Source organism: Epithele typhae (assembly GCF_022376455.1).
Source record: "Epithele typhae strain CBS 203.58 chromosome Unknown BXZ73scaffold_4, whole genome shotgun sequence".
NCBI lineage: Eukaryota > Fungi > Basidiomycota > Agaricomycetes > Polyporales > Epitheliaceae > Epithele > Epithele typhae.
The window spans coordinates 547,501-561,072 of record NW_025954195.1 but is presented as its reverse complement, the minus strand read 5'-3'; the positions used below and the strand labels follow the sequence as shown (position 1 = coordinate 561,072).

The window sequence follows — 13,572 nt, the reverse complement described above, 5'->3', positions numbered from 1 at the left end:
CTAAGACGCCGATCGTCAAGCAGTAGCGGCAAGAGTAGCAAGACGATCAAGAGGACGCGTGTCTCCCCGCCCGCCCCCATAAACGCCTCTACTCCTTTATCTACCACCACCCTACGCTCCCGTTCAGTCACCCCCATCCGAGGATCCCCCGCACCCCGCAGATCTCGGCCACTCACCCCGCCTATTGAGGAGTTATCTACCTCCTCCGCCTCGTCAGAGTCTGCGACTCTCCACGTCGACCGCACCGTCGAGTCTCTCCGCAACATCCTCGAGAAGCAGAAAGCTGCAGCACAACCAAAAGCTCCCGCAATGCCCCCACCGCCTCCTCGCCCCTCTCTTCTCTGCCCTCCCACCGTTGCTCCAGTCTCGAGCACGTCGAACGCCACCGCGTCCATATCGCGACTGTTCACCAAGCCCCGCCATACGACGTCCACTCGCGCTCCGTCGCCTCCCAAGCAGTCCTCGCTCAAGGTCCGCTCTGCCGGCCCCAGCACGCCTGCGACGGCGTCCCCCTCCCCGTCTCTCCTTAGCGTTCCTGAACTCTTCGGTCTCGGGGGACGGACGAGCCACGGTGGGTCCGGCAACTCGACACCAAAACGGATCTCGTTCGCGGAGCCGCCCGAGTCATACTCGTCCACGAAACCTGAGGGCGCCTCGTCCCAGTTTCAGTCGCGTCGCCGCCGCTCGAGCGCGGGCAAGGGCAAGGGCAAGGGGCGTGCCGGCAAGGGGGACGGGGACGAGAGCGACAACGAGGGGGGTGCCTGGTGGACGACCTGGCTGCTTGGCACCGCGGGCACGGAGAGCGGGAGCGCGAGGGCAGAGGACCGGTACGGATACGCTACCGCGAACGCGCGCACGGGCGGGACGTGGTCGATGCGGCCCGGGTACGGGGGCACCCTGGAGGAGTGGGGCGCGTAGCACGCGCCTGCTGCTGTTCGCTGCCCGCCCCGGATTGTGAGATATGGTGCTGGCGGGCGTGATATCGCCTGAAGGTGTGTGCCCTTCCTTCCCTGTCTTGCGGGCATGCGAACGTCGCGGCTGACGAGCGTCGCTGTCCAGGTGCTGTCCAGCTTCATAAGTTATACACTAATCCGTGACGAACTTGACGACGTCTTAACGACCTTCCAATCCCTCGCCCTCGCCCTCGCCATCTCTCGCTCTGTCACCATCTACGCTTTCACGCAACATACGGCGGTCCTACGACGCCGGTACACACTCGTACATACATCGTCCAACATCGTTGTGCACACGCTGTATTTGTTCTCTCCCCACATAGCCCGACCGTTTACTCTGTTTTACCACTACCCTTGCCCCCTCCCCTCGCAACCTTTCACCGTCGCTGCGCTGTTCCTCTCCTTGATAACCCTTTTCTCGTACTAATACCCGGCAGTGTCCACCGCTGTCTGCCATGCAGCGCGACGCGGGTGGGCTCGCCACGTTTCGAACATCTACATCAGACGCACACATAGGCCGCGTGGAGTAGCTAGCACGTTCTCTTGGCAATCCAAACTACGCACTGTCGCCCTAATCGCATGCAACTTGGTACCTAGATACTAACTCAACGTAGGAATCTTTGGAGTTCGAGGGTTTGAAGCACACTTGCATATTTCTACCAGTGACACGAAGCGTGTATAGCAATACTTCAGCCACACCTAAGTGCTCTGGACCTCATAGCTACATTTTTTGCACAACACAATTGCGTACCACCAGTGTCCGTCACTTCCCCGTCACAGCACGAGCTCCTCGACCTGATACAGCCCGATGGCCATGCCCGCTTGCTCGTGCGCCGCCTTGCGCTTCCGCCGCCAGTCCCGTCCACTGTCCTGCTGCTTCCGCCCGCCCGCCGCAGCGGCGTCGTCGCGCTCCTTCTGGCGCAGCCGCGCGGCGCGCGCGAACGGCTCAAGCGGGCCCCGGAGGCGCGCGAGGTCGTCCGCGGCCGCCAGAGCGGGCGTGAGGTGCGCGGCGATCGCGCGGAGCGGGGCATGCGCGGGCGGGTGCGCCAGGAGCGCAAGGAAGGAGGCGTCAAGGAGCGCCTGGGCGAAGGCGAGCACGCAGGCGAGCTCCGGTATCGAGGAAGGGAGAGAGGAAAGAGAGGGAGAGGGAGAGAGGGAGGGAGAAGGGGCGAGGGCGAGGTCGTTCGCGGCGGTGTGCTGCACGAGCCAGCGGTCGAGGATGACGAGCAGGGGGACGAGCGCGGTGGCGTCGGGGAGGTGCTTGCGGAGCGCGGCGCGTTGGAGAGCGGGGGTAGAGGGGTACGCGATCGCCTGGGCGAGGAAGGTGGCGAGAGGGGGTACTGCAGAGGGTTGGGTGGGGACCGCGTCGACGTCCATGGCGTCGTCTGATGCCGGACGGTAGGCGGCGGCGACTTGGGCGACAAGGGAGATGATGTCGTTTTCTGGGATGTCCGTCACGGTGCGCATTGCGAGTGCGATCATGTCCTGGGAGGTATTCATCAGATGGAGCGTGGGGCATAAAGGTAGAACGAACTTACCCAGGCGTTCCGGGCGGCTAGGGCGGGCAACAGTCCACCATTCACCATAACAGAGCTGACCACCCGGCTCTCCAGAAGGTCCTTGACAATTTTGGGTGAATACATTGCTACGCTTTGTGATCTCCCTGGGGCAGGAGTCGAGGGGCGCAGCACCTGCTCCAGCACGCCCTGGATGAAGGGGTACTCCAGTGGTGGTGGCAAGTCTTCACCCTGCTCATTCGCTGGCTTTTTGTCCTTAGCTCGTTGCGTCGTGTACTCGAAGTACGCATTCTCCGCCACCGTGGTAGTCGCATGTGCGCTCCCATCTACGGCCGCCCTGATCTCCTGGAGAGCCTTGCGCGCAGCAGAACCCAACTCTGGGGCGCCCCGCGCTACTTGAGCCTGGCCCAGCGCGCCTTGAGCGGTCTTCGGTGCTACCCATCGCGACCCGGAGTTCGCCTTGCCCATCGCAGCGGCGATCGTCGACGTCGCCGGAACTGTTACAGGGACGATCACGAGCGCCGAGCGAGGTGTGGCCGCCGAAGATTCCTGCTGCTGCTCTCGTTCGGGTGTAGGAAGGAGAGCAAGCAAGACGGCAATGTTTACAATGCCTCTGGACGCGGCTGGGCTGGAGGACGACGTGGGAGCATGAAGACGCATGGTGGCGCCAAGCTTTTTGGAACGGGGAAGGGTGGAGGGCATGGGCATTGTCTGTTGAGCCAGTAGAACACCGTATCGGAGGTCCCAGAGGAGCAGTACGATCTCGGTGGGTGAGCTGGCGGTAGCAGCGACTAAGAGCACGTGCGAGGACGTCAGAGCAACCGTAGATAACTCGGACGAGCGCGACGAGTTGATGAAGGTGAGGTTTTGCAGCCGTAGTGGTTCGGCAGTAGGTGTTGCTAATAGCGAGCCGGAAGATGAGGGGCCCAGCGAAAAGGCGTACCAAGTGCCTGAGGTGACTGTGGTAGAGGGATGTTGAGATACAACAACGCACGTGGAAGGGGACGACTTACCCAGAACACTAATGAAGCCAGAGTTGCTACATGTCATGTCCACGAATGCCTGCAAGAGGTTCAATACACACCTCAAATAGAAGTAGCAGGTGAAGGTCGCGCACGTTGTCTTCGGTAGGCAGAGCGCATTCGCCGAGCTCGACCAAATTTGATGCATTCACTCCGAGCACGTGTAACCGCAACACATCTCTATTCTTGAGGACAGAGAGTGAGATTGCGCTTTGACCCGCAGTGAGATGGGAGGGGAGGAATGAGCAAGAGGTCGCAGGGAAGAGAAAATGCCTGAGCAACGTGCTTGGACGTTGTGTTTTGGGTGTGTGCGACTGTGGATTTTGCACGTCCGCACTGGTAACTGTGACCGTTCCAGACGGACTGACAAGCAACAATCGCCCCTCTAGTGAGTCTGGCGTGTATATGCGGGTGACTAGATGGGGAGCCTGCAGTGCGCATGAAGCCGAGAGTTTTGAGAAGTGATTTGGCTGCACGCACCACAGCAACCTGTTTCGTCCGTTCAGACTGAGCTTCAGACTCTATGTCCCCCGACAGTGATGCTTCCCATGAGAGCACTGTCTTCTCCTTGCCCTCTGGTGGAACATCCGGCCCGGTTTCGAGAACGGCGTAGGTTGTGCGTATGCGTCGGCCGTCTGGTGTCTGCGACGTCCTGGACGAAGGTGAACATGCAAAAGAGGTCGACGGGCCACACGCGTATGATGCTGCGGGATGCAGGCTAGATGTCTGGAGCAGATTTCAACACCCACGCGGGATCTCAGGAAAGTTACGCACGTCCAGAACATGGATCCCATCTCCTTGGACGGCTACCGAGACGAATGGATCCGCATTACTTCCAGATGGCAGGGAGGCGTATAGAGGCGTGACCTTGCGTTTCTTGTAAGATTCAGGATAGGAAGACAGGAGGAAGGGCTCTGCGATGGCGGCTGCACTCATCTCGGTCCAGGAATGAGATCCATTTTTTCGAAGCGCCGAGCGACATAGAGTGCTACTTTAGGGTTAGGGTTCTCATGCTGATGCTGTAATTATCCTTCGAGCATCCCACTACGTCCTTTGCACATAGAACACTCGTCGCAAAGCCCTCAAGAACATCCACAATTCCCAAAAGTGACTCTGATAGTCGCCTGTCTCCAGAAAAGTCCGTGGCAGCAGTGGTGGCAAGAGCTCGCACCAACTTGCCGACGGCTTGAATCTCGTTCTCTATCGAGTCTGAGGCCAAACGATTATGTTGGACGGCAGAAAAGGTAGCGACGATGCTCACCCAGCGTGTTCAAAATGTGGTTATATTGTTTGATGTGCGTGGTAAGATCAAGGGGGAAAGATGTTACTCGGAGTGCTGCATCCGTAGCCTCACCGACAGCCCGCTCCAAAGCCTTGAAACGGAAAGTCATCGCCGCCAAGTCTTCTGCGATCTCGAGTGTGGGGCATTGAAAATTGGAGCAAGTGAGCAAAAGAACCGCATGGCGTAAGACATACCTTCTTATTACCCAGCTCGTCGTAGAACTCCACCAAACGCTCTGCCTCGAAGCGAATACGACACTCAGAGATGTCCGCTTCTTCAGCAGCGAGGTCATTCTTTCGCGCCTCCAGGGTAGAGAGAGCGTGGGTCGTAGACCTCTCCAGTTCGTGGTCCAGACTGGAAGACATGTACCTCCACGCACATGACTGTGCCGCGATCTGCAATCCATCTGATTGCCCCACAGTATGAGAGGCTTCTTGAGCGCGCAGACGTGTCTACGGCGTGTCATATGGGCAAAACAATGCATCGATAGTATCAGAACTCACGCGTTCGGGAGGAGCATCTGCTGCAGCAGAGGTGGTGCTGGATGACGCTCCGGGAAGCGTTCCCTTGGTCGTGTCCACGGGTCTCACGCGATTAGCGGGCTCGACATGGGTGCGGGAGAGGGAGGCCTGCACCGCCGTGGCTTTGGTCGAACGAGAACGTGGAGGTGCCTTGCGATCAGCCGTCGAGACGGGCGCTGTGGCAGAGACGGGTGTCCTCGACCTCGATACGTCGGGCTTTGCGCGAGTGGCGGAGGATGACGGGTTTGGAGGACGCGCGCGGGCCTTGTGAGGGCCTTGGGAGGGCAAGAGGCATGAATTGGACGGCGAGGGAAATCTGGGGCGGTGACTGACCACGCGTTGGCCGAGCGAAGGCCATGTTGGGGCGCAGGCAAGGCGCGGAAGGTGCTCGGCAATGGGGGACGATGTCAAGGCGGCTTGCCCGAGCTCAGGCTCCAAGGCCTGAATCCGATTCCGTGGCCCGTGCCGGCCTCGCCTGATTTGCGCACGCTCGCCGTCCACCTCTTCCTCTTCTCCCGCCGGCTCACTCCACTCCATCTTATACCACACACTTGACGTCTCGGCGACGAGGTGCCCGCCATGTCTTTGCTGGCGTCCATCATCAAGCCTCTCGCTTACATCTCCCTCCCGCTCTTCGCCCTCAAATCCTTCGCCGACTCCAGCCCCATCGCCCGCTACTATGTCCGCGTCGGCCTCTTCCTCTCCTCCCTCGGCATATGCTCCATATGGGGCGTCATCTGCTCAATCGGCCTCGGCCTCTCAGGCCACCGCTTCAACGTCTTCTACGTCGTTGCGCGCAGCTTCTACCACCTCACCAGCCACCTAGTCAGCATCACTCTCGTAGTCGAAGGCGAGGAGCACCTCGAGACGCGCCCCGCGGTTCTCGTAGGAAACCACCAGTCCATGTTCGACATCCTTTACCTCGGGAGGTGCGTCTGTCGTCCTGCCTTGCTGTGTCTACGCCCTTAGCCCTGACGCGCGTCGCTTTGTCGGAATATCTTCTGCGCATCTCCACCACGTACCCATGCATATACGCATCCTCGCGCTACAGGATCTTCCCTCAGCGCGCATCCATCATGGCAAAGAAGGAGCTCCAGTGGTCCCCCCTCCTCGGCCAGTTCATGACCCTTGCTGGTGCCGTTTTCGTCGATCGCGGTAACAACGCACGCGCCGTTCGCTCCCTCACCGCTGCAGGGGAGATCATGAAGGAACGCAAGAGCTCCCTCTGGCTCTTCCCGGAGGGTACGCGCTCCATGCGCCCGTACTCGGACCTGTTGCCCTTTAAGAAAGGCGCCTTCCACACCGCGATCCAGGCTCAAGTCCCGATCGTCCCCGTCGTGTGCGAGAACTACTGGAGGTTGTACCGGAAAGACGTCTTTGAGAGCGGCACGCTCAAAGTCAAAGGTGCGTGCCTCTTCCTTCGCGCGATCCGGCCTGGGGTCCTCATCCTTGTGATAGTGCTGCCGCCCATCCCCACGGCCGGTATGACCGCCGCGGACGTCCCTGCACTCGCGCTCCGTGTGCATGACTTGATGGTTGAGACTCTGCGCGAAATTTCGGCCCCACCACCACCGGGGATGGAAGGACCGAAGGCGTCCCAGCCCGCCACGTCGCCCTCCCCACTCCCGAAATCACCCTCGGCCACCCCCGCTCGGCCACCGCAGCCAGAATCGACCCCCGGCGAGCCAGAACAAGCCAGGACGGAGAGCCGGGCGTCGACAAACACTTCAGAGAACTCGGTGACGTCCTCGCCTGTGCTCACGCACAGCCGGATGGAGGGAAGTGAGTACGGGACGGAAACGGAGGAGGATGACGGCATGGTGCTTGTGGGTCGACCGAGCCGTTCATGAGACTGCTCGCGTGGATCGTTGCTGCTGAACGGTGGTGCTTGGTTAGTAATGGAAGATCATAATTGGGCATATATCCTCCCTCTCCACCCGTCCGGTGCGCCTCATTGCTGTTTCAGATGCACGAATTTAGTGTCACTGCGGTCGATCGCGTGGCAAGCCCCAGCATTTATACCCCGCTCACTGATTGAAGGCGCGGATGACAACAACACTAGTACCCCGGTCCCCAACCGCTCCCCGCTGACGGACCCTGACCAGAGAAAGCCCTGAGGTCTGTCAGGCCGTTCACATCCTTCCAGTACCATATCCACTCTCGTAACCCTGTCAGTGAAGCCGTAAGTGTGCAGGCAGAGCGGCCTCGTGCGCAGGATACAGCATGGCTCGCAAACTTCTCGGTTATCTAGCCCAGTGCCTGCGGAGCGCCGCAGGTCCGATCTCGGCGTACCTCACTCGGGCCGTCGACGACCGTTTTCTCCGTGGCTGATTCCACGGGCCCACCGCATGGCTCGCAGCAACCATCGCAAATCCAACCACACAGATCACCACCGGCGCGGTCCCGAAATGATTGCGAACATCGTTAAATATGTTATGTGCCCCTTGCCGCCGGAATGTGCTCCTCCTCTGTCCCCGACGGGTGGCCCTACGCATGGGCGCCAAATGAATATTGCGTTCTTTACAGGCCCCTCTCGACGAGCTTGACATACCCTACACGGCTGGCAAGGCCCGTGAAAGCGTATCGCTCCACATGGCCCACCCAGACCGGCACCAAAATACCTCGATGCCGCAAGGTCAGGATGTAGGTGAGAAGCCGGTGGGGGCACATGCACCTGCACGGCCGACACAAGCGACGTCGCTCTTACCCCGCTCGTTCCATGCAGCACACGGTCCGCCAAGAGCCGCTTGCTCTCACTATCTCATCAACTCACCACGGGACGCCTGATCACTGATCCGCCAGAAGGACATCATGGTCCAGAAGGCTCCGTCACCACCGCTCAGAGATGATGCGTCTCCGTGCTTCCCGCCGAGTATAAAAGTGCGATACGTCCCCCGACCCTCTTCTTGCTCTCCGCCGCCCCGCTCCCTCCTTACATTCAAGGAGCTCAGCGCCGCCACCGAGGTCGCGCCACCGCCATCGCCTCTACGCCCCGCACGCGACCCTCAGCCATGGCCTTCCCCTCTCTCCAGAAGCTCGCGATCGCCGCGCTCCTCGTCGCCGCCGCGCTCGAGGGCGCAGCCGCGAAGATCGCGAGACGCTCCGACGGCCGCATCCACGCGAACATGCCCCCGCGCCCGAGCGTGCCCATCGTCGAGATCGAGACCGCCGCGGCGCCAGTGACCAGCAGGAACGGGACGACGCTCCCGCCGTACAGCACGACGTACTACTTCGACCAGCTCATCGACCACAACAACCCGAGCCTCGGCACGTTCCAGCAGCGCTACTGGCACACGTACGAGTTCTACGAGACCGGTGCGTGTTCGTCGTCGTCGACGTTATCGTCGGCGCCTCTCCCCGCGACGAGCGCTGATTGGCATGTGACCGTGTCGCAGGCGGCCCCATCGTGCTCTTCACCCCCGGCGAAGCGAACGCGGCTCGTGAGTCTTCGCCTTTCCCATCTCTCATTTTACGGCACGGCCGGCGCGGGCGCGACTTGCGTGGAGCGCCGCCCCGCCTCCGCCGTACTGACGACCACATCCTCGCGTTGCAGCGTACACCGGCTACCTCACCAACCGCACCGTCAACGGCCAAATCGCGCAGGCTCAGAGCGGCGCCGCGATCGTGCTCGAACACCGTTTTTACGGGCTCTCGAACCCGTACCCCGACCTCTCGGTGAAGAGCCTCCAGGTGCACACGATCCAACAGGCGATTGACGACCTCGAGTACTTCGCCAAGAATGCCGTCCTCCCCCAGCCAGACGGCGCGAATGTCAAGCCCGGCCAAGCCCCCTGGGTCCTCATCGGTGGCAGCTACTCAGGCGCGCTCACGAGCTTCGCGATGACCAAGTGAGCGGAATCCTCGGAGCTTCGGACGGCGAAGACAGGACTGACCCCATGCACCGCTTCGCAGCAAGCCTGGCCTCTTCCAGGCGGGCTACGCATCTTCTGCTGTCGTGGAGAGCATTGTGTGCGTTGGCGTTTTTCACGGCGCTGCCGTACGTGTGCTGACACCTGGGCTCCAGTGACTTCTACGGCTACTTCACGCCCATCCGGGAGGGCATGGCAAAGAACTGCTCGGCCGACGTGCAGGCGGTCATTGCCCACATCGACAGCGTCTTCAGCTCCAAGAACCAGAAGTCGATCAACAGCCTCCTTGCCATGTTCAACATGACGCCGCTCGCGTCCCACCTCGACGACGCTGCTGGTGCCCGTACGTAACCTTGTAAAAAGAGCGTTTGTTCTGTCCACTCATAGTTGAGCGCTCGGCTAGTCCGCAACAACCTTTGGGATTGGCAGTCTCTTTCTCCCACCGCCGGCTACGGAACTTTCTTCCAGTTCTGCGACGCGCTCGAAGTCAAGAATGGCAAGAGCGCGAGCGCCAAGGGCTGGGGTCTCAACAACGCGCTCCAGGCTTGGAGCTCGTTCTGGGTGAATGAGTACTACCCAAACCGTAAGTCTTCTCCATCTCATCACTTTCCCTCCACGCTCATAACCTATTTTGTTCAGTCTGCGGTGACTTGGACATCGTGTGAGCATTTGTGTCCCGCAGTCGATTCGCGCACCCCTCACATACATCCTCGCACAGCTCCTGCCTCGGCTCTTACGACCCTACGCAGGAGTACTGGACCAATACCTCGATCGACAACGCCGGCCGGTCCTGGTTCTGGATCGTCTGCAACGAAGTCGGCTTCTTCCAGGAAGGCGCGCCGAAGGGCACGCCCACGCTCGTCTCCCGCCTCGTCCAGCCCCCGTACGACGAGCGCCAGTGCACGTACATGTTCCCCGACCAGTTCAAGGACCTCGGCCACCTGCCCGTGCCCGACGTCGACGCGACGAACAAGGCGTACGACGGCTGGTTCACGACCACCCAGAACCTCTTCTTTGCCAACGGCCACCGTGCGTCTCCCCCGTTCCCTGCGCTCCGCTCCGCACGTGGCTAACCCTGCCCCTCCCTCCCCCGCGCGCGCGCACGCAGGCGACCCATGGCGGGATGCGACCAAGTCCGCCGAGGGCACGCACTTCGAGAGCACGCCCGGCCAGCCGATCGCGATCTCGGACGGCTTCCACTGCTCCGACCTCTCCACCGCCAACGGCGCCGCGGACGCGACCGTGATCGGCGTCCAGAAGGCCGGGCTCGCGTCCATCGCGGGCTGGCTCGCCGAGTGGAAGCCCTCGTGAGCGGGCGCGGTCCAGCGCTGGGTGGTGTGTGGCAGAGACGACCTCGAGCGCGGAGGCATGTTTAGGGTTACTGCTGAGACCTACGTGTCGGATGGCATCGAATGAGATCGAGACTGACGAAATGTGCAAACCGATATGTGGCCAGGCTGGGACAGTTAGGGTAGGAGAGAGAGATATGTAAACAGGTGCAAGGGACCGCCCCTCTCGCACCGTTCCGACAAACGGCGGAGAGGATTGTCCCTCTTGCCACGCTTCCGCTCCTAAGTTCATGGTCGCCTTTCGAGGTCCGCTCTGCTTAATGTCCATTCCAAGAGTCTGTCTCTCCGCAGGCGGGCCCAGGAACCGTCCAGGGGTGTCCAAAAAGTGCCAAGGGCGTGACTGCTATGGTGCAGTTCATCTAGACACCACTACTTTTGTACAGCGCTTCGGGAGCGTTTAATAAACATCCAATTTCTTAGTTTTCTAGCCAATCGCTCCCTTTTCGCTGTCTGAACAAATCCCCAAGAGGGTTTGTTGAAATTCCCAGTTTTGAGGAAGTTCATCTTCCCACTATTGCCACACGTGCTGATGGATGACTAATGCAATCATATGATGCGTTAAGCGCCAATATCTAATACTGACAATCTAATCAGGATTAATACACCCTCCTCACTTTGCTGCCGAGTTCCAAAGCAGATGCATAGATAGTATGGTTAGCAATCCTTGCAGGACAGTTTGGAAATATTATTGATGGCTTCCAGTTGGTCTGTGCACTGTTGAAGCCTACTTGGTTGCCCTCAATAAGGGAGTGCCATTCACCTTGAGACTGGAGTACGTCGATGATGTTCTTTTATTTGGTCCAATTTGACATCCTATACATGTGTAGACACCCGCTATTGGCTGTTTTCAGCTCCAGGACCATGCCTCAAAAATCGACTCTGGCTATTGCCGCCACGTGACTGATTACATAAGCTATTCAAAAGTAGTGGCGTCTAGATGAACTGCACCATAGTTCAAACGTTCAACTTAGAGGGGACTACTGTTGAGCGCTTGAGCGCTGAGCGAGCTGGTGGGGGTCGTTGTGTGGTTAGGGTCTGCATCGGTCGACCTATCTTGCCGCTTTCCTCTGGTATCGTCTTAAAAACAGCACCTCATGGGATATTGTCACGATTCGGAGCATTAAAAGCGTGTTGTTTAGGATCAAAGGGACCAAAACTACGAAGCGCGTAACTTCTTTGCAAGATGAGCTGCGGTGTGCGGCGAGAAGCTGTTCACGAGGGCTTGAGGCTCTCGCTGCACATAAGGCCGGAGAATGGATGAATCCGGATTGCATAGGAGTGGGGGAGATAAGTGTGCATGTACTATACGCGTGCATGTCAGGAAAGACGGGGGCATATGTCACTGCAGCGAAAGCGATCGAGTTTAGTACAACAGGCGACAGCAAACGACGGCGAGCGAGGGGAACGGGCAGATTTAACACAGGGAGAGGAGACGGAGCACTAAGTACGCGATACAACGGGGTCCAGCAGGTCCAGAGTCAGTAAGTGTGGAGGTTCGTGAGATTGACGATCGACGTGTAGGAGAGTGCGGAGGGAATGCTAGCTGTACGATGAGCACTGGGCTTGTATCAGTGGGCGTGTGCCCGCGCCGGAGCAGATCAAGATACGAGAAGAGATAATGACAAAAGGGGTAGCGTAGACGATGGATAACGGGAGGATGACAAGGGGCGATGTACGATGTTCATGCTACGGACAAGCAATAGAACACAACGAGCCCGCCGACGGCACCAGCAACGAGTGTGTCGACGAAGTTGGGACGGATGGTGCGTGGGTCGATGGGGTAGTCCCGACACGCTCGTTGGCCGCGCGGTCGAGTGGTCGATCAAAATCGTAGGGATCGGCGCGGGAGCCAACACGCCCGACGGCGCCAGGTCGCGGAACTTCGACGATGGATGAACTCGGGGAGATGCCACGGGCAGCGGCGAGCGCCCCAGTTGGTTCGAGGTAGGGCTCGATGGCTGCATCGACAGCATCTCGGTTGTCCCCGATGGCGAACCAGCACATGCCGTCGTTATCGGTGAGGCGATGGGGCGTTGTGGGCTCGGGCTTGACGATGGATTCGGAGCGGGAGGGTCCAGCGACAGGAGTGATGTGCCTCTGCCCGTATGCAACGCGGCAGTACATCCCTTGTTCGACGGCACGGGCCTCCGCCGCCCGTGCATCTTCGCGTTCGATCCGATAGACGACGGCGTGGGGCTCGTCCCGACCAAGGATTGTCGACAGGCTTCGAGTCATCCGCTGCATGAGCGTCGGACCCGTCGACTTGCCGGTCGCGCTTTGTGTGTCCGATGAATCGCCTTTATTCTCCTCGTTCGCCTCGTACTCCTCCTCCTCCTCGTAGTCATCCTCGCAGTGGCCCCCGTATCCCTCCTCGCGCTCGTGGATGATGTGGTCTCCGAGACGCACTGGGATTGTCATGTAGCTGTTCGCGGAGGGGAAGCGCGCGATGGTCTCCTGCACGATGCCAGGGACGTTCCGGCGCGGGCGCCGCGCAGGCGACCCGGCAGACCTCTCGTCGAGCTCCGTCGACACCCACGAGTTGTCACGGCGCGGTGGCGAGATTGGCTTCTGGACGTCGTCCGGTCGGAAGTTGGGGTTGACACGGTGTCCATAGCCTGAGCTGCTGATATCAAGGACGAACTGGGGGGCGAAAAAGTCATCCTTGCGAGCTTGAGGGGCCCTAGACGGGCCTGCGGCGGCGGAGGGCGCGACAATCTCCGTGGTTTCGGTGGGGGCAGGGCTGCCTGTAGGGCCGATGGGGCAGACGACGACGCCCGCGCCGGGGCGTTTGTGGCCTTTCATGGGCTGGCCGCACTTGTGGCAGCGACGGGTCTTGTTGCCTGTGGGAGACATATCTGGCGGCTTGGTGGGGACTTCAAGAATGATTGAGAGGGTCTGGAGGAGATTGGGCATCGTGAACTCAGGGAAGACGTGCACGGACAGCTAAATGCAAGGGGGAGCGGGGGAGCGGCAGAAGGTGGGGAAAGCGGAAGGACGCGTGGTGGGGCTGGGGAGGGCAGGCGGGCAAGAGGATAGGAAGGGCGGGGCAGTGGAGGACA

General features: G+C 60.1%; 4 protein-coding genes across 4 annotated transcripts; 2 read left to right on the top strand and 2 right to left on the bottom strand.

Moving 5' to 3' along the window:
• Positions 1 to 1,727: 1,727 nt before the first annotated feature.
• Positions 1,728 to 4,428, bottom strand: BXZ73DRAFT_40073 (uncharacterized protein; the record flags this gene model as incomplete). Its single annotated transcript, XM_048018499.1, has 6 exons — positions 1,728 to 2,438; positions 2,492 to 3,429; positions 3,484 to 3,532; positions 3,588 to 3,920; positions 3,973 to 4,218; positions 4,267 to 4,428. 6 exons carry the CDS (start codon positions 4,426 to 4,428, stop codon positions 1,728 to 1,730), a joined length of 2,439 nt encoding a protein of 812 aa, XP_047881999.1.
• Positions 4,429 to 5,874: 1,446 nt separating this feature from the next.
• Positions 5,875 to 7,145, top strand: BXZ73DRAFT_87565 (1-acylglycerol-3-phosphate O; the record flags this gene model as incomplete). The annotated part of the gene is made up of 3 exons (XM_048024624.1): positions 5,875 to 6,224; positions 6,347 to 6,699; positions 6,754 to 7,145. 3 exons carry the CDS (start codon positions 5,875 to 5,877, stop codon positions 7,143 to 7,145), a joined length of 1,095 nt encoding a protein of 364 aa, XP_047881998.1.
• A 1,161-nt stretch (positions 7,146 to 8,306) lies between these two features.
• BXZ73DRAFT_40126 (peptidase S28) lies at positions 8,307 to 10,475 on the top strand (the record flags this gene model as incomplete). The annotated part of the gene is made up of 9 exons (XM_048018508.1): positions 8,307 to 8,610; positions 8,691 to 8,735; positions 8,849 to 9,143; positions 9,208 to 9,264; positions 9,320 to 9,507; positions 9,568 to 9,747; positions 9,804 to 9,825; positions 9,883 to 10,193; positions 10,273 to 10,475. The coding sequence occupies 9 exons, from the start codon at positions 8,307 to 8,309 to the stop codon at positions 10,473 to 10,475; spliced, it is 1,605 nt and encodes a 534-aa protein (XP_047881997.1).
• A 1,719-nt stretch (positions 10,476 to 12,194) lies between these two features.
• On the bottom strand, positions 12,195 to 13,366 carry BXZ73DRAFT_87563 (uncharacterized protein; the record flags this gene model as incomplete). The annotated part of the gene is made up of 2 exons (XM_048024623.1): positions 12,195 to 12,307; positions 12,427 to 13,366. 2 exons carry the CDS (start codon positions 13,364 to 13,366, stop codon positions 12,195 to 12,197), a joined length of 1,053 nt encoding a protein of 350 aa, XP_047881996.1.
• Positions 13,367 to 13,572: the final 206 nt, after the last annotated feature.